The 27,633-nt window shown below is 53.4% G+C and overlaps 2 protein-coding genes across 3 annotated transcripts in view; one reads left to right on the forward strand and one right to left on the reverse strand.

The window, feature by feature from the left end:
* Window positions 1-116: 116 nt before the first annotated feature.
* TMEM43 (transmembrane protein 43) lies at window positions 117-24,566 on the forward strand. 2 transcript variants are annotated; one of them, XM_082848734.1, is made up of 12 exons: window positions 117-284; window positions 12,146-12,295; window positions 13,063-13,197; window positions 13,781-13,875; window positions 14,660-14,709; window positions 14,964-15,033; window positions 15,775-15,845; window positions 16,835-16,956; window positions 17,220-17,294; window positions 17,786-17,887; window positions 19,249-19,366; window positions 24,456-24,566. In XM_082848734.1, the coding sequence occupies exons 1-12, from the start codon at window positions 273-275 to the stop codon at window positions 24,476-24,478; spliced, it is 1,023 nt and encodes a 340-aa protein (XP_082704860.1). In that variant the 5' UTR covers window positions 117-272; the 3' UTR covers window positions 24,479-24,566. The 2 variants fall into 2 exon arrangements, with proteins under 2 accessions (XP_082704860.1, XP_082704859.1); XM_082848733.1 differs by lacking the exon at window positions 24,456-24,566 and adding an exon at window positions 22,030-24,395.
* Window positions 24,567-25,249: 683 nt separating this feature from the next.
* Window positions 25,250-27,633, reverse strand: part of XPC (XPC complex subunit, DNA damage recognition and repair factor) — a gene marked incomplete at its 5' end in the record, with an annotated part of 33,530 nt that continues 31,146 nt past the window's right edge. The window contains 4 exons of the mRNA XM_082848732.1: window positions 25,250-25,303; window positions 25,415-25,625; window positions 26,368-26,457; window positions 26,951-27,044. Of these exons, the coding sequence (XP_082704858.1) occupies window positions 25,416-25,625; window positions 26,368-26,457; window positions 26,951-27,044 (394 nt within the window). The 3' untranslated portion in view covers window positions 25,250-25,303; window position 25,415. The remainder of the gene's footprint in view (window positions 25,304-25,414; window positions 25,626-26,367; window positions 26,458-26,950; window positions 27,045-27,633) is intronic.

The following is a 27,633-nucleotide window of genomic DNA, read 5'->3' on the forward strand; positions in this document are numbered from 1 at the left end:
GCGCAGGGGCATCAGTGAGGTACCGGTAGGTTGCAACTTTTGGAGCGTGCACCCGACCCTGGACTACATTTCCCAGGAGGCGGCGCGGCGCGGCGAGCGAGAGCCGAAAAGCTCGTGCCCGCGGGGCGGGAACTGTGGCGCGTCCCGGGCTCTGGGATTCGGTTGGTTGTTTACCGCTCTCCGGTAGGCGAGAGGCCGCGGGACTCCGCGCTGCGGCCGTAAGCACCTCTCGGAGCTGAGCCGAGCGAGGCGGGCGGCGACCCAGCCGCGGCATGGCCGCGAACGTGAGTGTCTTCTGGTTCGCCGGCCACACCCAGGCCTCCCCGTGTCCCGGTCCCCTCTCCCCGCGGGCGGGCCGCGGCCCCCTGCCCGGTGAACCCCTTCCTCTTTCGTATCCGGGCCTTCTGGCAGCCGAGCCGTCTGTCCGTTTCTCCCAGCTCGGCCGGACTCCTTGGGGCGCGCGGTGGCGGGGACCGGGCCTCGGGACGTGTGGCTTCGGCTCCCCGCAGCTTCTCCTTTCGTTCTCAGTTCTCGCCTGGGTTCTCGGATTTCTCCCATGTAAGGACTTTGAGGGCTGGACTGGGCCGCAGAGAAGGGGCCAGTCCACTGAGGCGGTGGCGAAGCCGATCCGCGACGCACTGTCCGGGCGGGCGGTGAGCTCCCCGCCCCAGGGGGGTATGTAAACCCCGGCTGATGCTGCTGCAAAGGGGCGTGGGCTGGTTTGGGAGCGGAGGAGTTAGGACGACGGGGAGAAGGGGGCATTTCCCTACGGCCGGGCCGTCTGCTTCCTAGCATGCATTTGGTTGCAGACGCCCTGGCCGAAGGTGGTGCCCCTGGAACGGCTGCTGGCTGCTTTTTCCTGCAGCCAGCCTTATTTCAGGAATCTTTCTATTTAAGCCCAACATTCATTCAACAAACAGAGGGGCACCTCCCGCCAGGGTGCAGGGCATGGGAGGAGCTGGTGATTCACACTCGCCTTCTCTCTGAAAGTGTGTGTGGAGCCAGCTCGCAGCCCTGCCAGCCCAGGCACTCCCTCCCTCTTGCTGTGGTGGAGTGTCCAGCCACTCTCCCCTGGTCTGTTACCTGCTCTTTTCAGGCCCCTCCTCTGTCCCCAAGCGCCCTCTCTGCCTCCCACACCCCCTGAGAAGCCAGGGCTGTGTCTCCCACAGCCTGGATTAGAGTTGTCTGGGAGGCCGAGAAACCTTAAATGGCGCACCTAGAGGTGGTCCGTGAGACGCAGGGTCTGCTGCCGGGAGAGACCCAAGCTGGCAGGACACGGGCCTGCCCCCATACCGCCACCACCATATCTTACAGATGAGGAACTTCCCCGGCAGGGGAAGGCACTTGCCCAGGGTCTCACAGCCAGTTTGGCAGGTCGTGGGAAGGTGTGGGGCAGGTTTTGGAGTCAGGCTGACCTGAGGGAAAATGCAGATTCTTCCTCAGTAGCTGTGTGGCCTTAATCTCTTGGGATTTTTGTTTCCTCATGGGAGCAGTTACTGTGAAGTGTAAGGGAGACTGTGTTTAGCATAGTGTCTGGGGCATAGTAGGTACTTAATACGTAAAAAAGAAAACAGTTTGTCTTCAGTCTTGGTGGGCAGAGACCTTGGATACATTGGGTCCTGACCTTTGCCAAAGAATGTAGATGAATTAGGGTTCCCCCTGCTGCCAAACCTTTGTTGATTCACCCAGCAGTGGGGTGCACGTTTACAGGGGCCACCAGGCCCCGTGAGGAAGAAAGATCTGAAGATGGTGGGGCGGAGCAAGGAGGCCACAGGATTGTTAATCACTGTAAAATCTGTCCAGTGATGGAGTTACTGTTACTATCTCCACTTTATAAATGAGTAAACAGGATCAGAGAGGTAGAGCAGCTTACTCAGTGTTACACAGCAAGTGATTTTCAGGGCCTGTATGTCGACCCTTGTTCCTACCACTCACTGCTCACTGATTCGAAGCTTGGAGTAGGGGAGTGGGCAGGGAGGAAATCTCCACGAACATCCATGTTTACTGGGCATTTGGTCCAGAATGTGGGCTGGGTGTGTCAAGCCACTCTGCACGCTCGCCAGCCTGAGGGGCACCATCTTCTCCTAAGGCCATCTTTGAGCCCCTTATGTTGATGTTGGCTCCTAGCTGTGTGCTGAGGGGAGGCCCAGGAGGAAGCCAGGCCTTCCAGCCATCGACTTGGGGACTGCACTGGCTGTAGCGGGACTGGCTTCTTTTCCTGTCTTGCCTGCCTGCCTGCCTGCAGCGAGCTCCCAAGGAGTGAGGAACGCAGTCCAGAGCAGAGTGGTAGGAGAGTGGCCTCCAGGCTGCCCATATTTGAATCCTAAGTTCATCTCTTAGAGGCTGTGTGATCTGGACTGGTCGTATAACTGCTGAGCCTCTGTGTTCCTGCCTGCGAAATGGGGTCGTGATAGCGCCCCCTTCCTTGGGCTTGTCCGTGTCTGGCCTGTGATAGACTGGAGTGTTTGCCATTGTCATCATGATGATGGTTGATGGTCACCTACCTGCCTGCAGCAAATTGCTCCACTAATGTTTCCAAATGGCCTGGAAAGCCAAGACCATTTCTGAACGCAATGGACATCTGGGCCCTGGCAGGCCTGGGCTGGTGGCATTCAGCGACAGTCAGAGAACATGGCACCAGCTTCGTTTGCGCAGAGACTGCCTTGATTCTCCTCTGACTCCCCAGTGCCAGGATGGGCGAGCTTACCCCGCATGCTCATCCGGGAGCCGCTTGCATCTTTGTGGCTTTTGTCAGCTCAGCCCGGCCCAGCCTTGGCATCAGTGATAGAGAAAGCTGACTGCATTCCCGCCAGCCAGCACCGGCGTGGGGCTCCCTGTGCCCTGGGCACTGAGCATCCAATAATTATGTCCTCTGGTTCTTACCACAACCCTACGTACTGGATTATTAGCCCCATTTTACCCATGAGGAAGTGCCGGGCACAGCGGGGTTAAATCGCTTCCCAAGGTCTCATAGCTGCTGTGTAGCAGAGCCTGCATTCAAACCCAGCCTTCTGGCTCCAGAGTCCTGCTTCGGTTGATGACGCTCTGGGTCAGCAGCGGACACGCTGAACTGTGCTTTGTTACTGGCTGGACAATCCTGACCCACTGACTCTGGAGTTTGCAGCCTACCATGACCCACCTAGAGCCGCCTAGCTGCCCTCCTCTCCTCCCCATGCCCTCCACAACCCAGCCAGAGCAGGGAGGCCGCTGTTCCCCCTGCTAGGGATGCCCTCACCCCAGGGTCCGCCTCTGAGAGCCCACTCAAAATGCCCCCTCCTTCAGGGGGCCTGCTTTGACCCTCCCAGCTGGAAGGGGTCACTCCTTTAACACTGGCTCTGCGCCTCTCACCAGGCACTCAGCAAGGCCTGGCACTGTTTGTCACCCTGACTCAATGGCCCTAAAGCCTCTCACCCCTACATTCTTAGCCCTGTGAGGCCTGGCACTGCCCTAAGGAAACTCAGCCACTATTCGTTGAACTGAATTAGAAATAGATCTCTAATAACCTGTTTGTAAAACAATTTGCTAATTTCTTAAAAAACATGCATCTTCCCTATGATCCATCAGTTCCACTCCTAGGTATGTACCTAATGCCCAGGGGAAATGAAAACACATGTTTTCCTGAAGACTCTGACAAAAATTCAATTAACAGTCAAGAGGAAAAAAAATTAATTCTGTTTGAGCCAAACAGGATTATAACCCGGGAGATAGACTCTCAGAAGCTCTTGAGAACTGTTCCACATGTTAGAAGTCAAAGGCACACACCGCAATGAGAAGCCCATGCACTGCAACGAAGAGTAGCCCCCGCTCGCCGCAACTAGAGAAAGCCCACACGTCGCAATGAAGACCCATCGCAGCCAAAAAAAAAAAAAAAAAAAAAGTCAACCTCCTCCCAAGGCTGTGTATACTGACTGAAGTCTCAAGAGCCATCCCCAGTCCACTCCACTTTCCACCCCCGCCATTTTATCCCATTATCCTGTAGTATGTTCTTTGTTGCACTTATCATTATATAAATGTATCTTACATATTTAAAAAAAAAAGAAGTCAAAGGCACAGTCGTGTACATTTTCAAATCAAAGGATCAAACATCAAAATGACATACTGATATTTTCTATGAAGTTCATCAAAGACACATTGTCCAGTAGGCACGTACAAAGGAGCAATAAATCACCATGACTGCCTGCAGAGCTGGGAAAGAACGCTATTCTTTTGAGAAGTTGCATTGCTTGCATCAGAAGAAAGGGAAAAAAATAATCTTTATAGTTGAGCAGGTGCTTCTGTCTTTGAGAAGGTCTGGTCAGTGTAATGCAGATGCAGACTGCATGTTAGGGAGGGAGAGAAGAGGCCCAAATGCACACAGAGAGAATTTTAGGCTTAAATTTTCATGTCCTGCCTTAAAATATAAATTTCATTTCATCTTTTTCCCCCTTTTGATCATTAATCTTTTGGTAGAATACATTAGGTGATCAAATATTTGATCCCTCGATGGGGTTGGTGGTTGCTTACCTGCCCTGCATCCTCTCCCTTGATGACAGATCTTAATAGCCTGGTTCTTTCTTTCCTTTTAGGGGGTTAGGCTAGTAAACTGCTTGGCAAGGACTGATGGTCAATTGTCCAATAGGACTTATGCCAGTTTTACCCTGCATATGCGTTGTGCATACCTATTATCTTATATAGAACTACAGGTATGATCAATAGTGTCAAATCGTTAGACATCGTTATTTTAGTTGGAGGTTTTTTTTTTTTTTTTTTTGGCTGTGTTGGGTCTTCGTTGCTGCGCGCGGGCTTTCTCTAGTTGTGGCGAGTGGGGGCTACTCTTGGTTGCGGTGGGCGGGCTTCACATTGTGGTGGCTTCTCATTGCGGAGCACGGGCTCTAGGCGTGCGGGCTTCAGTAGTTGCAGCACACAGGCTCAGCAGTTGTGGCGCATGGGCTTAGTTGCTCCGTGGCATGTGGGATCTTCCCAGACCAGGGATTGAACCTGTGTCCCCTGCATTGGCAGGCGGATTCTCAACCACTGCGCCACCAGGGAAGTCCCTGGAGTTTTGAATATACAAGAGGCACAAGAGATTATTACTCTGTAAATGAAATCAATAAAGCCAACGACAATAACAAAGTCACAAGCAGAGCTTTAAGCCATGAATCCACAGAGTTTAGCCACTTCCCTGAGATTTCACCTGGACTAGGAAGGGGATCCTTCAGTACGGAAATTGTACTTGGTATGTGAGCTGTTAAATGAGTTGTATTAGAGGACTCATCCTATATGGAAACGCAGCATTTAGTCTGGGTTATAGCACAAGCTTCTCCTTGCAAGGTGGTGTTAAAAATCAAGAGCTATTCGATTTTGCAACATCACTTTCCCATCGTAGAAACTTCAGAATTGAGTAAATTAATCCTATAGAGTAAACAAACATAGAGGTGTATGCTGATGGGGAAACATTTTATAGATTATACGTTTTCTAAGGCAGCACTGTTATCTAATACTACATGAGCTGAGGAACTTAGGGATGTCTGTTGGGCTGCAGTGCTGCTTGCAGTCTCTTTGGCTGTTTGACCAATGGTGCCTGATAGATTTCTGAGCATATCTCTGTTTACATATATTCCTGCCCTAGGACTCAAGATTCCCAAAAGACTTTGCCACCAGATATCTTGATATCCTGCTAACATGGATCTCTTGACTCTGTCATGGAGAGAGAAGGGAGGTTCATCTGCCTCATTGTATAGACAGTGGGGTAACATAATGCCCAAGAAACAAAAAGCCTTTTACCTGCCAGCTGTTAAGACATTTATGTGCCCATCCTTGGGTAGGTGTGTCAGTTCCAATACCATATAAGAAGATAAAACCTAGGGATGCAAGTGTTCCCTCCCAGAGAGCTCTCATGGATAGCCGCATCGATTGGAAGTTTTGCTAACACGGTATTAAACCATGGTCGTTCTTGCAGGCTTTCCAAAAGCTGTCTGTATGGTATTTGAGATGGGGGAGTTGTGGGCACAAGTTCCTTGTGTTTTTCTCTTCAAGACATTTGTAAGTTAAGTAAGAGATGGAGCTCGGGGCGGGGCGGGACTGGGGTGTGGGTACTAGCGTAAGTTGTGTCTGGTCCCTAAGGACTGAGGGTAGTGTAGTGTCAGACAAGGCATGGACACATTAGTACATTAGAAAATTTGGACCTGAAAGGTTAGGCCAGAGGGAGGTTGATCTAAGTAAGTGGTAACATTGGGAACATCTGAAAAGTCAATGACAGGAGTTATGAGGGCCTGTGTCAGCCTTGTATTGTCTGAAGAGTTGGATGACAGATCCAGCGATCGGTTAAATTTGCCTCCGGTAGCTATACTTTGCAACAGCTGTACTAAGGAATTTTCCTTCCATCTTAAACCCTGGGGCAAAAGCATAGCTAGAAGTAAAACAGTAGCTGTCAGTTTTGACAGACATTTGGTAAATAGTACAATTGAACGGGTAGGATGGGTCTTGCAGGCCTGGTCTGGACTCTTGGGGCAGTTGTCTGCTGCTGTTGTCCCCTCATCCTAGCTTGGTGGTACTTCTCTTAGTTGAAACAGGGTGTTAGAAACGGGTCGAAGTCCATTTAGGTGGAGGGGCCTTTTTAAAATGAGAGACGTGAATCCATGAATTAATGTCTTCCGGTTTGGCTGAGCATGGATTAGTTAACAATAACAGATAAGGTTCTTACCCTTGTGGCTGCAAAGAATCATTTATTTGATGTCCTTTCCAATAAACAAAATCATTAGGTTATAATCCATGATCTGTAGGGTTTTCTGGGAGCTCGCTGTAAAAAGAGTTAGTTACCGATTGTTTTCTAAGTGCCTCAGTGAGACCCTGACAATAATGTAATGTTTCCCTCGAACCACCGTGGAGGCAAGTTTCCAAGAATACTGTTTTCCCCAGAAACCGTTTTCTCAGGCGCACAGTGAGTTAAAGGGGGTGCGTGCTGGAGTGATGGCAGTTGTGCTCCAGACACTAGGTGTTTTTTTTTCAATCAGGTCTAAACCATATATCTGTGGTGGGATCAGAATTTCCTTTTTTGTTTCCATATTTGTTTCTCTTCTTTAGTGGCAATTTCTTGAGCCTGTAGAAGGAAATCTTTTACTGGGTTAGTAGGGTTAACTGAGAGCAGTGGCCGTTCTGGAGGCTGGATAGGATGAGTGTTTAAAGCTGCCTCATGGGCGGGAGCGTCACCGAGCTGATTTCCTCTAGTTTACATACTGTCAGATTTGGAATGCCTGGCGTAGGTGAAAACTGAAAATTATTGAAAATCACGGTTTCAATAATTGCTAACCGTATTGGCAGTCATATAACAACAACTCTGCAACCTGTTTTCCATTTTTTTATTAGGTTGTCCTGAAGAGCTTAAAAACCTCATTGTTTCCATAACATTCCAAAGTCATGTGTCACTCCAGAGGCATGGTGACTGTCAGTATAAATATGTATTAACTGGTCTTTAGCTAGAGTTAAGGCAGTTAATTCAGCTTGTGCTGACTTTGTTCCTGGTAAGTAAAAGTTTTCATTATGTCTTCTGTGGGCGTTACTGCATATCCAGCTCGGTAATGTCCGTGCTCATCCCTTAAGTAGGACCATCTATAAATTAAATTAGATCAGCATTACCGATATGGGCTTCCTGGAAGCAAGAAGATAATTGGTTAACAAAACGCAGTCATGGTTGTTTTCTTCCTGTGGTGCTGGAAGCAGAGTTGCAGGGTTAAGGTTATTACATGGAACCAAGGTAGCATAAAGCAACGATACTTCATAGGAAGCTAGCTGGCTTATAGACTAGTGCTGAGGGTGGTGAGAGTTTAGAAGAAACTCACCCGAGTGTGGGACATAAATAGTTAAAGGAGACCCCATTACTATTTCTTCAGTGGCTTTATGTGAGAGCCGTGGCTGAAATAGCCCTCGTACAAGGAGGAGGTCCTTTTGCTACCGAGTCTAATTTAATTTGGGAGCATAACAGCAAGTCATCTACAAACATTTTTGTAAAAGCATCAGTTATTGTATAGGCATAACTGTGTATAAATGACAAAAGACTTAAAAGCATGGTTAAAGACCTGATTACAGTGTAGTTATCAAGGAAATTTGGCTATTTCTGTGGCATACAACATTTTAAGATACTGTAAATCATGACTGACAACATACCAGGACATTTCAAATTTTAGGAACTTCATATAATTTCTGGAATGTTTATAGTAATATATTTAGCCATATAATATAACCTAACAAGATTTATCATTACTCATTTGACAATGTTTCCCATGTAATTTAACATACCAAATGAGCCTAATTAGTTTAAATATTTCTCTTTGAGCTGTTTAGGGGCCTTCTGAAGCTTCCCAAAGGTAGCTGGAGGCCAAAAGAACATTTAGAATTTGATTTGAGGAAGTTTGTGAACGATATCAAGAGGTTTTAAATGTTTGGCTAAGTAGAATCATAAGTCACTGTGAAACAATATTTATTCACTTAACCAAAGTGCTAGTAAAAGATTTCAAAAGCAAATACAGAAAGTTACAGAAGATTGCTTAAGAGTTAAAGAAACTTTACAGTCTGTTATCAAAAGCAGATCAATATTTCAAGAGAACTTTGTCCTCTTAACAGAAAAAAACAAACTCTAGTTTTCACCATTTCACCTTTAATATTAAATTTCATTCATTTAATTAAATTCAGTCTGATCTTAGTAAGTCCTGGCCATGCATAAAACTCTTTTCTCAGGGTTCCCTTTTTAAAATTAGTTTTTAGAAATGTATGCCACTTTATAGTTGTCTTCCAACAAAGCACAGAATATATTTACTAATAGTCTCAAACATGTTTAATCTCTCTGTAATAAGAGATCAAAGTAGGTAAACATAGACTTCTTTAGCAATTAATGTCTCAGTATTTCTTATTAAGAAAATGATCTAGACATTCAGTGAATTCCATCATTTGACTTAATTTAGCAGAACGCTGAAGTTTCAAGTCACCAAAAATCTGGAGAAACTGTTTTTAGGCAGACATACCATAAAACAAAATTATTCTTAAAGAGTTCACCCCAAAACTTATTTATTACTTATGAAAATATTATCATACCAAGTTAATTTTCTTGTTGACAAATTTTATAACAGAGATAACATGAGCTTATTAACTTTCAGTAAACCTAGGTACAGTTAAAGTATTACACTTAACGTTTGACTCTAAAGACATGTCTGTTAATTAAACCATCAATTCTGACTCATTTTCATTCATTAAAGATTAAGCCTAGATTATGTGATCCTTTAAAAATTCGGGCTAGTGTAATTACATTTAGAAATATTTGATTTGTATGCATTTACTTTTAAGTCAATTAAGTAAACCTCTTTTACCAATTAATGTTGATAATACCATTTGGAGTTAGAGACGGATCGTACATACATGCAGACATGCACATATCCAGCCAGACACGGACAGAAGTCTCCTGGTTTTCCTGTTTGAGTTTCACAACGGCCTCCTCTTTGCACACACTGTGCGCCCCCCACCCCCGCGCCCCCCGTTTTTTTCCCCAGTTTTAGAGTCTATTAAGCCAAGGTTGTAGACTCAGGCGATGTGGGCTGTGTTTACATTTCAGGGACATGAGAAGAGTTGTAACTTCAGGCTTTCTCCTAGGAATACTTTTGTTCTCTCAGGGTCAGAGTTTTGAAAAGATGTTTTATCAAGCCAGCTTTCTCTACAGTGTTGGAATGTTAGAAGAGCTCCATCCTGGCCATTTAAGAGTTAAGATAAGTGTTTGCAAAAGCATCGGTTTCTTCATGAAGCTAGCCAGAGTGGCTGCCCATCAGGGGGCTATTTGGCCTTTGAGCACGGTTTCCCATTATTAATTTGGCAGCCCAATTCAGATAGGATCCGAACAACTTTCTGAGGGCGGTGTGATGGATCGAATGTGTGTCTGTCTCCCTAAGGGCTTCCTCTTGGGTCAGCTTGACTCTCACGCGTCTTGGCTTCTCCCTCCGACAGTCTGAAACCACCGTGGATGCTCAGAGCGCAGGGTGATCAGCCTTTATGATACGAACCTGGCGAGCAGAACTTACTCAGTGGTTGTGGTGGGACTCCCTGGGCGACCGATGCGTGTTAAGAGACTTGATCCTCAGACACTTCCCCCAGGTTCTCAGTCGCCTGAGAACGGCTGGTGGCTGGAAGGAGCAAGTGTCCCTTTACTTCGGAGCTGAACATGCTCAGTCTCTCATTTCACTAGCAGTTTGTTCAGACCGTATATACATAATCTTTCCAATTTAAGTCAGTTTTTAAAAGAGACCAGTGAACCCCGTTCACTCCAAAGCTCCTCCGAGGTCCCTGCCTAGGGTATGTTCCAGTACCCCCTTAGGACTCCAAGTCCCAAGAAAAACAGCTCAAGTAAAACTCAGGATGTCATTTAAAGCAGTGCTGTCCAGGTACCAGGAGAACCCACCAAAGTGCCTGAGGAATACGGAGGAGTGGGGCTCCAAGGGCCTGTGCTGGTACCAAGCACCCGTTTGGGGTGGACTCCAGGTGTCCTCTGCTGTCTGTCTCTGATATCCCGCCACCTACGCCAAGCAAATGTCCACGAAAATTCAACTAACAATCAAGTGACAAAGAAAAAAGGGCATTTTATTTGAGCCAAACAGGATTATGCCCCAGGAGTTCTGAGACCCAGACTCTCAGAAGCTCTGAGAACTGTTTCGCCTGCTAGAGGTCGAAGGCATAGTCATGTACATTTTTGGGACAAAGGATCGTAAATGAAAATGACATACTGATCTACATAAAGTTCACCAAGGATACATACGTGTACAAAGCGAGCAGCAAGTCATCATGACCCCCTGCAGGGCTGGGAAAGAACGCTGTTGTTTTAAGAAGTTACATTGCTAGCATCAGAAGAAAGGGGAAAAAAAATGGGCTTTATGGTCGAGCAGGCGCTCCTGTCTTTGAGAAGGTCTGGTGAGTGTAATGCAGATGCAGACTGCATGTTAGGGAGGGAGAGAAGAGGCCCAAGTGGACACAGAATTTTATGTTTAAATTTTCGTGTCCTGCCTTAAAATATAAACGTTATTTCACCAACTTGTACATGAGTGTTCACAGAAGCATTGTTCATAATAGCTAGGAACTGGAAACAACCAGGGTATCCATCTACTGGTGAGTGAATCAACAGAAGTGATATGCTCGTGGGTAGAATTCTACTTGGCCATAAAAAGAAACAAATTACTGATACCGTGACATAGATGACCCTCAAAAGCGTTACGCTGAGTTAAAGAATCTGGACAGAAGGAGTTGATGCTGTGTGGTGATTCCATTCATACCAGGTTCTAGAAAATGCAAAACTAATCCGTAGTGATACGGATTCAAATCGTTGTTACCTCTGGGCGGTGGGGAGAGGGAGTAGTGTCAGGAAAGGGGCACAAGGAGCCTTCTGGGTGATAGACATGTTCTGTGTCTTGACACATGGGGTATGCACTTGTCAAAACCAAACACTTGGTATGTGCATTTTTTTTTTTTTTTTTTTTGCGGTACGCGGGCCTCTCACTGCCGTGGCCTCTCCGGTTGCGGAGCGCAGGCTCTGGACGCACAGGCTCCGCTGCCATGGCTCACGGGCCCAGCTGCTCCACGGCATGTGGGATCTTCCCGGACTGGGGCACGAACCCGTGTCCCCTGCATCGGCAGGCGGACTCTCAACCTCTGTGCCACCAGGGAAGCCTGGTCTGTGCATTTTTAACATACAGAATTAAAACTCAATAAAAACAGTATAAATAGGACTTCCTGGTGGCCCAGTGGTTAAGAATCTACCTGCCAATGCAGGGGACACGGGTTCAAGCCCTGGTCCAGGAAGATCCCACATGCCGTGGAGCAACTAAGCTGGTGCGCCACAACTAGTGAGCCTGTGCTCTACAGCCCGCAAGCCACAACTACTGAGACCACGAGCCACAACTACTGAAGCCTGCGCGCCTAGAGCCCATGCTCCGCAACAAGAGAAGCCACTGCAATGAGAAGCCTGCGCACCACAACAAAGAGTAGCCCCCACTTGCCACAACTAGAGAAAGCCCGCGCACAGTAACGAAGACCCAACGCAGCCAAAAAAAAAAAAAGTATAAATAAATAGCAAAATTCAATTTATTTTTTGAAAACCAATTTTCTTTCTTTTTTTTTTTTTTATGTCTTTTTTCAGTATTCAAGTACGAGTAACAGGAAAGAACATGTCAGAATTACAACCAAGTCCCAGCCAGGCTTCCTGGAGCGGCTGAGTGAGACCTCGGGTGGAATGTTTGTGGGGCTCATGACCTTCCTGCTCTCCTTCTACTTAATTTTTACCAATGAGGTACGATGTTTGGGGTCCCTCTGTGCAGATTGAGGGTCCCTGCAGTATCGGAGCAAAGGCTGTGAATTCGGAGGCTGGATATGGTAATAAGGGTCTAGATTTTGTGGGGGCAGGAGCTGAATTAATCAGAGTTCTTTCTTTTGTGACCCACCTCACGGCTGATGTAAGCAGGAGGGGGAATGGATCTGTTCACACACCTGCAATCCCGGGTAGCATCAGTTTCAGGCACGGTTGCATCCAGGCGTTCATGCTGGGTCACTAGGAATCTCCATTTCTCCATCTCTTGCCCATTTTTCTCTGTTGTGGATGTTTCTTTGGCAGGCTCTTCCTTTGTGGTGGCAAAGGTGGCCCCGTAACTCCAGGGTCACATCCAAGCAGCTTAGCAACCCCAGGGAAAAGAGGAACCATCTCTTTCTAAATCAGTTTAGCAAAAGTCGCAGGGAGATCCCTCAGTGGCCTCAGTCCTCCCTCTGAACCGCTGCCTGTGGCCAGTGGACACAGGATGTGATTGCCGAGGCCTGGGTCACATGATTTGAACAGGTGTGCGATCGCCCCAAGTGAAGCAGGAGGGAAGGGGCGGAGAAGGCAGAGGAAAATGGGGGAGGGGTGCAGGGCAGAAGAAGCAGCAGCTCTTCCTGGCACGGGCGGTGCTGAGATGGGTGCCAGGTGGCCTTCCTGGGAGAGCGCACGTTCTGGGTTCCTCTTGCCCAAGGCAGAGGGCACAGCTGTGTCCAGTGGTTGAAATCCTCACTCCCCGCTGTGCACAGGGCCGCACAGTGAAGATGGCGACCTTGCTGGCTGAGGGACTCTCGCTGGTGGTGACCCCCGACAGCATCCACAGTGTGGCTCCGGAGAATGAGGGGAGGCTGGTGCACATCCCTGGGGCCCTGCGGACGTCTAAGGTAGGCTTGGCGGTGGTTGCTGACCCGCGGAGGCCGGGACACATCGCAGGATATTGTCTGATGGAGGATTTGAAAGCGTGGGCCTTGGAGACGGGGACACTTGGTGTGACTCCCGCTGTATCTCTCAGCAGCCGTGTGGACCCATCTTTCCTGAGTCTCAGTGTCTTCCTCTGTCAAATGGGGAGAATAACTGTAACAGACCAGGGCCCGGTTCTGAAGATTGCGTGGGATTCAGTAGCTACCCTCCCGGCACAGTCTCTGGCCCGAAGCAAGAGCCTCACAAAGAGGCGCTTTAACAGTGATGATGGATTTGTGTGTCTGGTGCCAGGTCTTCTGGCTGAACACCCGACACGCTGCGTGGGTACCGCGCACTTGGGCCGAGCAGCCTGAGCTGTGCACGCGGCTCGTGTCACGGGCTTGCAGGTTCAGCACTCGGGACGGGCAGCTTCCCTCGTCTCCCCATGCGAGCAGCCGCGGAGCTCTCTGTGCTCTTCTGCCCTCTGGACCTGTTTCTCCTCCAGCCCAGCTTCCCCCGAGCTGGGCATTCTTGTCCTTTATTTTTCTTGTTTGATTCTATCTGAAGCTCTTGTCTGATCCAAACTACGGGGTCTACCTCCCGGCTGTGAAGCTGCGGCGGCACGTGGAGATGTACCAATGGGTGGAAACCGAGGAGTCCAGGTGAGGGGCCGGCGGGTGAAGAGTTGGCTGGGGCTGAAGGAGGCGTGGGGATTAGGGTGACGTGCAGGTGGCGCTCACTTTGACACTTCGGAAATTTAAAATATAAAATCTTCCCATCAGAGAAATGTCGAGTTATCCCCCAATTACTGGCTGATGGTCTTGTTTGGAGGGGGCAGGAATCTCCTGCAGAGGGGCTAGGAGGAGAAAGCGGGCTTGGTTAGCTCCCTTCCGGGGAAGTTGTCTAGGGCTGCCCCAGCTTAGGCTCAGACGGACCTGTGCCAAGTTGTGTCCCATCTTCTCTTCCATGGTGTGCGGGGCGGCGGGGGGCGGGGGCGTCCTGGGTCATGTGCTATCGGATCTAACAGGAGCCCCAGGCAGGCTCTCATCGACCACAGGTACTAAGAGTGAGGGTGGAGAGGGGACTCGGGGAGCCCAGGTGGCTCAGTTTGGGGCAGGGCAGCTTCAGGGGCCTCCACAGGGCTGTCGCAGAGCAGAGGGTGCAGGCAGATTGCTGAGCCCACAGGGCAGGGCTGGGACACAAGCTAGGGGAGGCCGGTTTCAGCTCAGGATGAGAAAGCTCTTTTCTCTAGTGAGCGCCTTTGAGGCCTGGAGCTGGCTGTTTGCCAGGGAGCACCCTGTTTCTGGGCTGGTGTGGACCAAGCCTGCTCCATCTGGGGAGTCTGACCTGGGAGCCCCGAGGTTGCTTCCAGCCGGAGTTGCTTAGAGATGGGGATGCCTCGGGAGTGATGGGCTGACTGTGGTGCTGCCTGTGCTTTCCCTGCAGGGAATACACCGAGGACGGGCAGGTGAAGACAGAGAGGAGGTACTCCTACAGTGAGTACCGGGCCCCGGGCCTGCGGGCGGACAGAGCACCTCCCTGCACACCTGTGGGCTCTGTCCTCACCAAGCATCAGGCTCCTTGGGTGCTGGTCCTCAGAGCCCTGCTCTCCCATCCATCCAGCGAGGCTCCAGTAGCCGCCCCTTTGGCTCCCGAGTGGTTACAGGCTTGGATAAGAGGACGTGTGGCCAGTGGGCCTCAAACCTGAGGTTTACCATGGTTTCTGCATTTTTCCCTCTGCCTGAAACAGACACTGAATGGAGATCGGAAATCGTCAACAGCAGAAACTTTGACCGAGAGATTGGCCACAAAAACCCCAGGTGAGAGCTAGGTCCCCAGGCCTGAGCGTAGCCTTGTCGGCCACTAGCAGGTGCCCAGCCTCAGCCTCCTCATCTGAGTAATGGGATTGAGTTGCTTCTGTCTCATGAGCTGATGAAAATGTGGGACAGGTTTCCGAGGCCAGGTCCTGTGCTGGGCACCAGGAACAGAGGTGAGACCTGACACCCCTGGCCCCAGGCGACCTCCCCTCAAACAGGTCATGGGTGTAAGGCTGGACTGAGTGCCTGGAGGGGTCACCAGCGGTTGGCGTGGGTGGGAGGACAGTCAGAAGGGGCTTTCAGGAGGCAGCAGCGTTTGACCCGGCCCTGCGGGGGTTCCAGCAGAGGAAGGTTAGCTCAGGGGCAGGATGGGGGTGGCGAGACAGGCGTGACACTGGGCTGGGCCAGGGAGGGCCTTGAATGTGCACAGTAGGGTTTGGGTGTTAGCCCGGCTGGGAAGGGTCAGGAGGGTGTGAAGTCCGTGGAAGGGCCATCTGAAGGCTGGGGGACAGGATGGGACATGCTGGTAGGGGTCCAGGCAAGAGGGTAGGAAGCTCTGGGGGACAGGAGGCCGGAGGAGCCTGCTCCTCCCGGGCAGAGGCAGAGGGGGAAAGACCAGACTGTGGGGCTGGGCTGGACGTGCAGGAGCCCTCTGGGTTGGGACACTGCCCAGCACAACCCACAGGGACCCAAGCAGCGCCTGCCCAGCGCCCTCCTTCACCAGAAGCTCCCCCTCTCCCACAGTGCGATGGCCGTGGAGTCATTCACCGCAACAGCCCCCTTCGTCCAAATCGGCAGGTTTTTCCTCTCGGCAGGTGAGTCTCAGGCCCCTTTAGGTGAGCCAGCATCGACCCGGGGCCCTGCACTTTCACCTGGCCGCCTCCCAGGAGCCGGGGCCCTAGCACTCAGCCCTCAGATGCTTAAAGGGGTCCCCTGCTGTCCTGGGCATGGGGTCAGCCGGAGCTTTTCCAGCATCGTACTCTGGGCCGAGGCCAGAGGGCAGGTGTGTCCCCAGGAGGTGGGGAACCATGTAGAAGCCCTCCTGAAACCCATACCAGGGAGCAGCTGCTAGGTGCTGCGTCCTTATCGGGCTGACGAGGCAAAGCTGAGAGCCCTTGCTTGGCAGCCCTGGAGCCGGCAGTGCAGAGAAGGCCCCAGGACTCCACTTCTGAGCCCCACTGGCACCCAGCCCTGTGCCCGGGGTCGTCCGGTTCATCACAGGCCCCGAAGGGACTCTAAAGAGAGGCTTGCAAGGGACAGGGTGGCACCACTGGCCGCAGAAACTCCTGGGGCTCTGTCCCTGGGTCTCAGTCCCTGGGCCTGACCCAGGAAGCAGGGAGAGAAGACACTTAGGTGGCAGATAGCCAGGGGGACGGGGGAGAGACTGTGTGAGCCGGGGCCTGGCTTGTCTGCTGTCTGCTCTGGCGCTCAGCTGGTGCCGGCCATGCCAGCCAGCCCCAGCCTCGTGCTGTTGCTGCAGCAGGGAAGCCAGGCCTGGACACAGATGACCAGACCCGAGGTGGAGTGGCTGCCAGGCTAAGGCCCTTGCGGAGCTGATGGGGAAGAGGGGACAGGGAAGGCTTCCTGGAGGAGCTGAAGACTGAAGGGGGCTGGCACTGCGGAAGAACGGAGTCGGAGGGGGACTCCGGGTGGGAGACGGCGTGTGTGGACGCCCAGGGGGCGAGCCGGGAGGTGGCTGCATGGCTGGGCTTGTGAGGGTGCTTGGAAAGGCCGTCAGGCTGAGGGTCTGCAGCCAGGAGCTGCAGTGGACTCAGCACTGTTTCTAACTGCCCGCCTCTCTCAGGCCTCATCGACAAAGTGGACAACTTTAAGCCACTGAGTCTGTCCAAGCTGGAGGACCCACACGTGGACATCATTCGCCGGGGGGACTATTTCTACCACAGTGAAAACCCCAAGTACCCCGAGGTACCCAGCGGGCTTGGGCGCTCAGATGGCAGAGGTCAGGGCCCCAGAGTCCCACCCCCAACAGCGTGTGGGACTCAGAGCGCAGCTTCAGACTCTGGTCCGGTTCCGGTGAATCACAGCTACACTCGGCCAGGGAAATTGGAGGGGAGAGACTTTCCGGGTGATGGGGCCACCTGGGAAAGGGCAGAGGTCATGGGAGTGGGGCACGCCGTGGGCCCAGCTGACAGCTCCCACCTCCCTCACTTGCTTCTCTTCCACCCCAGGTCGGAGACCTGCGCGTCTCATTTTCCTACGCAGGGCTGAGCGGCGATGACCCCAACCTGGGCCCAGCTCACGTGGTAATCAGCTCCCCGGGCCGACTCAGGGGGGCCTTCCTGGGCGCAGATGCTGGGGCCCAAGCAAAGGCTATGGGCGCTCCCCCCCACCCACACCGTGTGCACACGTGCCCTGTGCACGTCCATGGGCCCCAGGCTGAGGGCGCAGTGCTGGGGGTCTCGCAGCTGGGCCCGATGAGGTTCTTTCAATCACGTGCAGTCCCTCTGCCCCCAACCCCGGCTTCTGCTCTGTAGAGACTCGGTCCCACGTTCCTGACCCCGTCACCCTGGCCCCAGCACCTGCTCAGCCCTGAAACGCGCTTCTGCCCGGGGTCCTCCCTGGAGCTTCGGACGGAGCAGCAAAACGGGAGCCACCGTCCCCTGGGCCGACGTGGAGGCGGAGGCTCAGGGTGGCGTGGGTGTTCCCGCTCGCTGCCTCGTTGGCACATGGTGAGGAGGGGAGCTGGGCCCGCGGGTGGTTGCCCCACAGCTCTAAGCCTGAATTCTCTGACCAGGTCACCGTGATTGCCCGGCAGCGGGGCGACCAGCTGGTCCCGTACTCCACCAAGTCCGGGGACACCTTGCTGCTTCTGCACCACGGGGACATCTCAGCAGAGGTGAGTGGCCACTGTGCACCTGTGCTCTGCCCTCCAGTGGCATGTCACAGACTGCCACCACGGAGGCAGACCCAGGGCCCGAGGCCAGAGAAAGCTGTAGAAGGGGTTAGGTCTCCCTGTGTGTGCAGCCCACGTCCCCGAAGTGGGGAGCAGTGGGCAGGGTCCCTGCAGCCTGGTGTGAGGGGCAGACGCTGAGCTCACAGACATGGAGACAGCAACCTCCTGTGGCAGTGGGCAGCAGGGGATGTTTTTGCTGAGTCCCAAGTGAAGAGAAGGGGCCAGCCAGTCACGCTAGCAGGCCAGGGCCCTCCTTGTCGGGGCCAGGACGCTGGGTGACCCTACCCAGGGAGGGGCGGGCAGAGGCCCGTGAAGGCTGTGTGAGCTGGGGTGAAGGGGTTGAGCTACGTGGCCCCAGGACCAGGCGAGTGAGCGTGGGTGCCTCCAGAGAGACCAGGGCACCCACCCCATCCGTAAAATGGGGTCATGCCTCACCCAAGCCCCGAGGAGAAGGGGTGCAAAGACGTGCCATTAGTTCAGTGCCTGCCTTAGAAGTTAGCCTCTCCTGTCCAGGCAGGAGATCCTTCTCTGTAGCAGAAAAGGCGCTTGTATGTTGTTGATGAGCACAGCATGTCCGTGGAGAGCTGTCCTAAACTTGCCCTCTCAGCCCAAAAGGGTTTGGAAGGTTAAGGTAGTGGGCAGGCGGCAGGGCTTAGCTGTGACCTTTTGACCCGCTTATTGGGCCTTCAGCTGTCGTCCCCTCCCTTCGGCCCCCAGTCCAGGAGGTGCTGGGCTGTGCCTTCTTCTTGAGCTTGGGACGAGGGTGTGGTCAGGCTGCGGCCCAGTAGCCAGTTACCAACCTCAAGGCAGGGCTGGCCCCTCCCAGCCTGGTGACTGTGAGTCACCCTTTCTCAGGCAGCTTTCAGGGCCCCAGGGAGTTTCTAGAATTAGGAGGCCCAGCCCAGGCCTCTGTCCCGGGGCTCCAGCCTCCCGCAGGTGGGGCCCCGGTCTCAGAGCTGCCCCCCAGAGAGGAGTGCTGGGGCTCGTGGCTTGACGCTGCGTGAGGACAGATGACCCCTGGAAGGCGCTGCTGCGGCAGGAGGGTCAGGTTTATTCGGTGAGACGGTGGGCTAGTGGCTCTTGGAGGAGGCGGGCTGTGATCTGAGGGCCCAAGCCTGCCTGCTCTGTGCTGCCAGGTGGGCGAGGCACGTAGGCCTGGGTAGTGACCTTTCCTCCCTCTGGTCTGTCCAGAAACGCAGTGGCTCCTGGGTCAGCCCGGGCCCCTCGGCTCTGGCCCTGCCGACTGGGTAGGCTGGTGACCCCCGGAGCTGAGACGTGACGGCCTCTCCCCGCTTGTCCTCCAGGAGGTGTTTCGTCGGGAACAGAAGAGCAACTCCATGAAGACGTGGGGCCTGCGGGCGGCCGGCTGGGTAGCCATGTTTGTGGGCCTCAACCTCATGACGCGGATCCTCTACACTCTGGGTAGGTGGGGAGAGACAGGGCCTCCTTGGCTTCACCCGCCGCCGCTCTCCCTTCCAGCCTGGTGGGGGGCACTCAGCCCATCCTGTGCCCCCAAGGCTTTGGGACGAGAGAGCAGGGGAAGCAGGATGTGGGTCAGGATGCTTCCAGCGTAAGACCGGGCGGATGCTGACCCCCGAGGCTGCGGGTTTCCCCGCTCCGTCCACCCGCCCATCCCCTCAGCCCTTCACCCCTTCACCCCTTCATCGCACAACCAAATAGCCGTGCTGAGGAGGCTGGCCGGCCCGTGCCAGGCCTGAACAGAGCTCTGGATTCCTTTCCTGGCCTGGCTTCGGTTTCCTCACACCTAATTTGCAGAGTTCTGTGAAATGTTTGGCAAATAGGAAACACTCAGGAACTGTTATGCTTCACCCCGACCCCAAATCCTGGGCTAGACTTGGCACGGCCGCTGGCAAGTCTGGAGCGCAAGGGAGAGCGTGCCGGGTTGCCCAGGGCCCGGGGTTGGCCCGCTTGAGCCCCAGAGCTGCCCAAGCAGCCCAGCCTGGCTCAGGAGGACCAAGTGCCTGGGGTGACTGAGTGCTGGGCCTTGGCCGCTCTCCGGGAGGATGGGGCTTTTCGGGGGACGCCCTGTCCAGTGAGATGGTCTGTCCACCGTCTCTGGGCCCGGAAACCCGTCCCCCGCTTACCCTCTCCAGCTGGGGAGAGTCTGGCTGCAGTACACGCAGACTGTCAGATCATTTTATAGCTGGGAAAACTGAGGTGAAGGGAAAGGAAGGCTGCTTCCCTTGGACAGCTGAACTGTGCTCAGAAAGGCAACCGCGTCTTGGGCACAATCGCTAAGTCCATCGTGGCTGTGACCTTGGACAGGCTGTTTTCCTCTCAGAGCCCAGTTCCACCATCAAGTTTGTCTCATAGGGCCCTCCTTTGACTCTCCGACTGGTTCTCTCCACACTGGAAGGCTGATCCTCCAGAGTCAGAACAGACATGAGAGCACAGAGGGACAGTGCAGGGGAGGGACTCAGGAATCTGCAGCGCAGGGCGCCCGTTCACACCTCCACTCCTGTGATGAGCACTTTCCGAGTGCCTGCTGTGCGGAGGACGCTGCTCCGGGCCCCGGAGGCCACGCAGCCAACAGTACGGACTCGCTGTCCTCTCTGGGCTTAGCACAGAGACTAAGACCTGAGGCTCTGCACTCAGAGTCTGTCTTTTTTTTTTTTAATTTATTTTTGGCTGCATTGGGTCTTCGTTGCTGTGCACAGGCTTTCTCTAGTTGCTGCAAGCGGGGGCTACTCTTCACTGCAATGCATGGGCTTCTCATTGTGGTGTTTTCTCTTGTTGCAGAGCACAGGCTCTAGGTGCACAGGCTTCAGTAGTTGTGGCACGCGAGCTCAGTAGTTGTGGCTCACGGACTCTAGAGCGCAGGCTCAGTAGTTGTGGCGCATGGGCTTAGTTGCTCCACGGCATGTGGGATCTTCCCGGACCAGGGCTCGAACCCTTGTCCCCTGCATTGGCAGGCGGCTTCTTAACTGCTGCGCCACCAGGGAAGTCCCACTCAGACAGTCTTAAGTTTAAATCCTGGTTATGCCACCTTCTAGCTGTAAGTTTAACTCCCAGGCCTCAGTGATCTTGTGGGTGAACTGAGGTTGAGAGCAGTACCGGCCTATGCTGCGGAGCAACTAAGCCCGTGCGCCACAACTACTGAGCCTGCGCTCTAGAGCCCATGTGCCACAGCTGCTGAGCCCGCGTGCCACAGCTGTTGAAGCCTGTGTGCCTAGAGCCTGTGCTCTGCAACAAGAGCAGCCACCACAGTGAGAAGCCCGCGAAGCCCGCGCACTGCAACGAAGAGTAGCCCCCGCTTGCCGCAACTAGAGAAAAACTGTGCGCAGCAACGAAGGCCCAACGCAGCTAAAAATTAATTAAAAAAAAAAAAAGATCAGTACCGGCCTTACAGGGTGGGCGTGGTTTGGTGCAACACATGGTCCCATGGTCAGTGCTCAAATGTGACGTGTGCTTGTGGGGGCCCTGCCGTTGTGGCAGACACCCAGGCCGGCCGTGCAGACCCAGCGGCACCAGGCCCCTGGCCCATGGGAACTGAGTGCAGATCCCCCCAGTGGATGATGGCTATGGAACGCCTGCCTGCAGAGGCCAGGAGGCCAAGGACGGCTAATTCCACAAGGGGTGACGGATCCGAGACTGTATCACGTTGGGCGGTAGACTGCAGGGTCCTCGAGGTGGGCGGCTGGGGCCTGTTGAGTCCCCTCAGCCCCTCCATGGAGCTGGGTGCACAGGTAACTGGTAACGGCTTGGGTGACCGAATAGGTCCCTCCAGGAAGGGCTGAGGGGCCCAAATAAGCCCCCCAGGGGGTTTGGCCCAGCCTGCTTTGTGAGGGGCAGCAGCCAGGTGCTTGCCACCATCCCCGGAGAGTCTCCGTTCTGCCCTCAGTGCACAAGGTCTCAGAGCACGACCACGCGCCCTCCCTGGGGCTGGGACGGGCTGCAGTCAGGAGCAGGGCTCCTCCTCGTGTGACCTCCCAGCTCCCTCAGGCCACATGCCCCCACCACTTCCTCTTCCTCCCCACCTGGTCCAGAGACAGTGGCTGGCGGGGCGGGGAGAACAGCAGAGCACGGGGGCCTGGGAAGCCTCACTACCTCTCTCTTCCCCACAGTGGACTGGTTCCCCATCTTCCGAGACCTGGTCAACATTGGCCTGAAGGCCTTTGCCTTATGCGTGGCCACCTCGCTGACCTTGCTGACCGTGGCCGCTGGCTGGCTTTTCCACCGGCCCCTGTGGGCGCTTGTCATCAGCTGCCTGGCCCTGGTGCCCATCATCATTGCTCGGACACGGGTACCGGCCAAAAAGCTGGAGTGAGCCGGGGCTCCGGCACCCACTGGACACTGCCTGTGCCTCGGGACCCAGGTCATCCCCTCCCCCAAACCCACGTCGGTCTTGGATTCCGCACGCGCCCCACTCAGGTGGCAGCCTTGGCAGTGTGCATGGGTGTCGGGTTGGCGTCCATCACTTAGCATTTCGCACCCCTTCTTGCCAGAGGGCAGCTTTGGTGGCAGGAGGCGGCTCCTGTCTGGCAGCGTGACACGCGCCCTCCTGCTTGTTTCCTTTCCTTCTCTTGGGGCCGTGCGGCCGCTTGCGTGTTTCACTTAGCTGATGTCTGCCGCGGTGGTGACACTCAGACCTGGGGACGGTGTCAGGCTCCACCACAGCCACCGCCGTGCCCGCCTCCCAGGACAGGGCAGCAGGGGCGCCACAAACCCACTCTGCGCATGGAGCTTGATTCGGTACTTAAGAGAACCGGGGGGTGTGGTGATGAGGAAGGTGGACGTTTGTTGGGCTTTGCACGCACATTACCATTTGGCAGAATCTTTGTGGCGTGTAGGACCCCCACAGGCCTGGTTGTTTCTTGCCACTTCATTTCTCTGCACATAGCTCCCCGACCTGCCCTAAGAGGGGGCGGTTTCAAGTCAGATCTAGAAAACAAACACCTCTGGAATGATTTACGTCTCAGACTGTTACAGAAAAAAACCCTTTCATCTGTCAGTTGAAGGTAGTTCAGAGCACAGAAAGTTCAGTGGGGCTGTTACTTACCTGGTTGAGAAAGTTACCTGTCGGTGTTCTGGGTCCCTGAGAAGCTTTTCAAAGCTTCAGGTGCTTTGAAACCAGTGTTAGCAAAAGGCTCGTTTTCCCTCTGGGAGGAGATGGGCGTCTCTATCCGGGAGAGAAAGGCATTTCCTTCCATCCTCTGGCATCAAAACCCAGATTTTCTTGAAGATGATTTTGAGTTTTTAGTCAGTTATCCTAAGTGGGCTGGGCTCCTTCGTGGTGACACCCCACCCACCAACCAAAATCAGGCGTCAGAGGCTGCAGATTTGAAAGCTCTCTGGCCTGGCTCTGTTCATCACAGGTGTGCTTTTGACATTAGCATCTGGGTCTCAAGTGGCTGCTTCTGGGTGATTTATGTGTTCAGTATCCACAGCTTTATTCCTAAATCGTATCTACCCATGCTTATTTAATTCACAGAGTTTAAGTTTCCCAACTACTCTCAACACCCTTTGAAAGATCAAGTATGTTGTAACACTGATGTCTTAAAAGACTTGTGTGTCCTTTACCTTTTAACTATTTGGAAACTGTTGTGTTTTGCTGGGAGTGGCTGCTTTAGTGGAATAAGTATTTGGCAGCTGAATAGGGCTTAGAACTTCGGAAACTCAAGAGCTAATAACCTCTCTCGTTGTCCTGGGGCATTTGTGGTATAAACTGAGATTTTTCATGTTCAAAACAGCCAGCCCCAGCGATGAGTTATCTGGGTTTAAGGACTGAAATAGTGTTGTTCACTGTTGCTTGTTAAATGAACAGTTTCTTCGATCTCTCAACTCTTAAAGATGCTTTTGGAAAGCACAGTGACGAGATGATGGCTAAATACAAAATCCTTGATATTTGGTTTGTGTAATATTTTTCTGGCACAGATTTTAAATTACTGCCAATTTCAAGTGTTCTTAAAGACCGAAATCATGTTAAGAAATATATCAGGCCTTTGGGAAATCATGACGAAACTTGTATTATCTTTGTATTTTTGATAAAAATTCAAAATAAATTTCGAAATATCTTTTGATACAGGAACTCGCCATTATCCCTTTTTTTTTGCTTTGTCTGAAATTTCTGTCTGAAAGAATTCAGCCATAGAATTTATTAAGAACCCTATGAATTTTTGGAACTTAGGTTCTAAATTGCTTTCAGTGGTTAAAATTGGTTTCAATTTTTGAGAAGGCACCTCAGTATCTCTAGCACTTAGAAACCTGCTCTGGTTTGTGTGGACTTACGCGGCTCCCACCTTTGCTGGTCTTCAGACCGTTCTCAGAGGTGGCAGGGAGCCGGCGGGACCCGGCACAAAAGGCATCCCGCATCTGCCGCTGACGAGCTGTGTGACGCTAGGCATGGCAGTGACCTGAGCCTCAGCTTCCTCATCTGTGACACGGGGACAGTGCCCCTCTATGGAGTGAGATAAAGCCCACGAGCGCCTGAAGAAGTGGGCGGCCGCGAAGTGTCCGCCCTGCAATTTGAACTTCTTTCCCCTTGTTACAGGATTTGAAGCAGGTGAGTGGTAACTTTCCAAAACCTGAGGTTTCACTCCATTTCCAAGATGCATCCTAGGAGCTGCCATCTGCCTGAAGAACTAGTTATTCCTGCAGAGACAGGGCAGTGCTCTTGAGTCAACTCCCAGAAAACACGGTGCTCACTTCCAGGAGGGTGAGAGCCAGCTCTGGTGCACACAGTGCCAGACCAGGCGGTTTCCATGGCAACCCCCATGTGTTTCACAACAGGAGCCTGCCTGCCAGTTCTTGCTGCATGAGTCACACCCCAAGTGTTTCGCTTGTTTCCCTTGGATAAAACTGACTCAAAATTTTAATGGCTCCTGCCAAAGATTAAATCATATCTCCTGGATTAAACATAGAAATAAAAAAATTCCATGTGTGTAATGGTAAGTTCCCAGCCTGTGGGAAAACAAGATCTGATCTTTAATGTAGTCACGACCTGTATACAGTCACTGTCATCCAAGTGTTCTTATCTGATGTGAAATCTGAAAGAAAACGTAGAGTCACGTCTTTCTAGAGAAATGCTTTATTTTTTTCCTCAAAATGTTATAAAAGTTATTTCTCCTAAATATCTACAGTGCATAAGGCTTTATAAATGTATCCAGTAATGAATAAAATCTTGTTTAACACTGATCCACTCTTCCTGACATTTCTCTAATTCTCATCGTTTGTCCTTTCCTTTCCTGACTTTAGCTCTTTGTTCTAGTCTTCTGCCACCACGAAGTGTTACCTGGGAATGTAGGTCCAGCCATGTCACCCTGAGACGGCCTGCGCTGACCTGCTCTCCCCCCACAGCGTCAGGCGGCTTCAGGGACCTGACTGAGGGCAACGAGGGGCCTGCAGAGAAGGGGCCCGAGTCTGCAACAGCACGCGTGTCAGACGCAGGAGGGATCTATCCGGGAGCAAGGTCTGGGGCACGGCTGAGCCACCGAGGAGGTGACCACTCACATCACAGCTTCTCAAATGGGAACAGGTGGGAAGCTGCCTCCTTCTCCTCCCTCCTGCTCTTCCGGGGGCACTTCCGCTTCTCCTCTACCTCTCGGTTTTGGGGCCAGGAGGCTGCCAGGATCCTGGCCACTTCCGCTGGAGAGCTGGTCCCCTCCTCCTCGTCTGAAGAGAGTCCTCCTCCTGCGTCTGCGTGGGGAGCGGCTTCCTCACTCTGGGGGGGGACAGTGGAGGAAGCCCCGTCAAGAGGCAGTGACGCCCCAGCAGCGCTGAGCCGTGACCCGGAGGACAGGGCTCAGCCCAGCAGGTCCTAGAGCGCTTGCTGTGCACACAGGGCTAGGGCCACAAAACTGCCCTTGGGGAGCTACGAGCAATCCAGGAGGTAACTGCGTTTTCTTCCTCGTTTCTAAACAGAACAAGTGCACGAATGCACAGCATCAGCGCTCAGTGCCCGCTGCTGCGAGGACGGGCTGGGGAGGGCAGGGGGAGCTGTGCGTGGGGTCGCAGCTGCCCCCAGAGCGTGTCTGTGCGTCTCTGACCACTCCACGTGACTGTGTCCGGGGGACCTCTGTGCCCCCATGGGAGCCCGCAGGGGCTGTGAGAGGGGCCTGAATGAGCACCTGTGGGCCTGAGAGGTGGTCACAGCCCCAGGGGCAGCACAAGGCCAGGAGATGCAGACACCTGTCCCCTGCCCCGAGTGGGCTCAGCACCAGATCCAGCCCATAGCAGGCACCCTCTTGTGCAGACAGGGCGGGGCTGGCAGAGCAGCCGAAGCCTGACTCCAGGACACCTTGGACACCTTTCTCAACGTGGACAGGACGCAGGGCCTGGGAGACACAGGTCTGTGGCACCGGAACAGAGCTGACTTGATCTCTGAGCAGAATCGGCCCCTGGTTCCCTAACTCCCCCCCCCCCCCCCCTCCAAACCTGGCGTGTCCTCCAAGGACCACCCTGACCTGAGCCCCGTAGCGAAGCCTCAGCCGCTCCCGGATGAGCAGCCCTTTGACAAGCAGCTTCCAGTTCCCCAGAGCCCGCTTCTCCCTTTTCTGCAAAAGCAAACAGAATGGAAAACACTGTGCACTGCCGTTTCAGGAACATAAAGTTACAGGTAACGCTTCAGGTTAAAATAGTTTCTCAACCATACCAGGTGTGATTCATAAAATGCTACACATGAAAGGCACCAAAACCAAAAACCTCTTAATTGTTACCAACTCTAAAGTGTTTAGTGGAGGAGGGGGTCCGGGACCTGGACCACGGGCAGCTCCCTTTAACAGAGGTGGGTGTCGGCAGCAGGGGTAGCGGGCCCCGGAGCCCGGATCCAGGCAGACAGTGGACAGAGACAGGGTTCTGAGGGGCAGGCAGGTCGTTGCTCAGTGCTGCCTCCCAGGAAGAAAGAGCCAGAAAGAGGGCTGAACCCGGGCTCTCCCCTTCTCTTACACGTGGAGTGAGGGAGACTGGAGGGAACACCAGCTCCGCTGTGTGTGCTTCCCCACCTTTCTGCTTCCCCCTCCTGGCCCCTCCCAGGCCCTGCCTGCTCACCTCCTTCTCCTTCTTCTCAATGAGCGCCTGCTCGTTCTCCCAGGCGGCCAGGAGCACATCTTTATATTCCTCACAGACTATGTAGCCATCGGTTCTGTGGGGATCAACACAGATGGTCTCTCGAGTCTGGGCCTGCTCTGGCCTCTCCACTCCCCTCCGTGGGGGACAGTGGGCTGCTCCTAAGCACTTGGGGCCCTGAAGTACATCCAGGGTCAGCAGTCCACAATCCCAGCCACAGCTGCTGGCTGACACCACCCATGCAGAAGGCAGGCCCGTGGACCCCAGGCTATGTCCTCTTCCCCAGCCCCTCCCCACCCCCACTGCAGGGCAGGACAGAGGTCACCAACCAGGAAGGATGCTGACCCTATTCAGTCACCCTGACCACCCCCAGAACAGTGTGTTAATCCACATCGTTAGGATGCTGGTTTTGCAGCTTTCACTGGTTTTGCAGCCTCTGGTTGGAAGCCAGAGTAAAAGTATAAAACATCGAGGGTTAAGGCTGATTTTGCAAATCCAGAGTAAAACCTTAGGGCTTCCCTGGTGGCGCAGTGGTTGAGAGTCCGCCTGCCGATGCAGGGGACACGGGTTCGTGCCCCGGTCTGGGAAGATCCCACGTGCCGCGGAGCAGCTGGGCCCGTGAGCCATGGCCGCTGAGCCTGCGCGTCCGGAGCCTGTGCTCCGCA

The sequence above is a fragment of the Leucopleurus acutus genome (assembly GCF_964270905.1).
Source record: "Leucopleurus acutus genome assembly, chromosome: 10".
NCBI classification, from domain to species: Eukaryota; Metazoa; Chordata; class Mammalia; order Artiodactyla; family Delphinidae; genus Leucopleurus; species Leucopleurus acutus.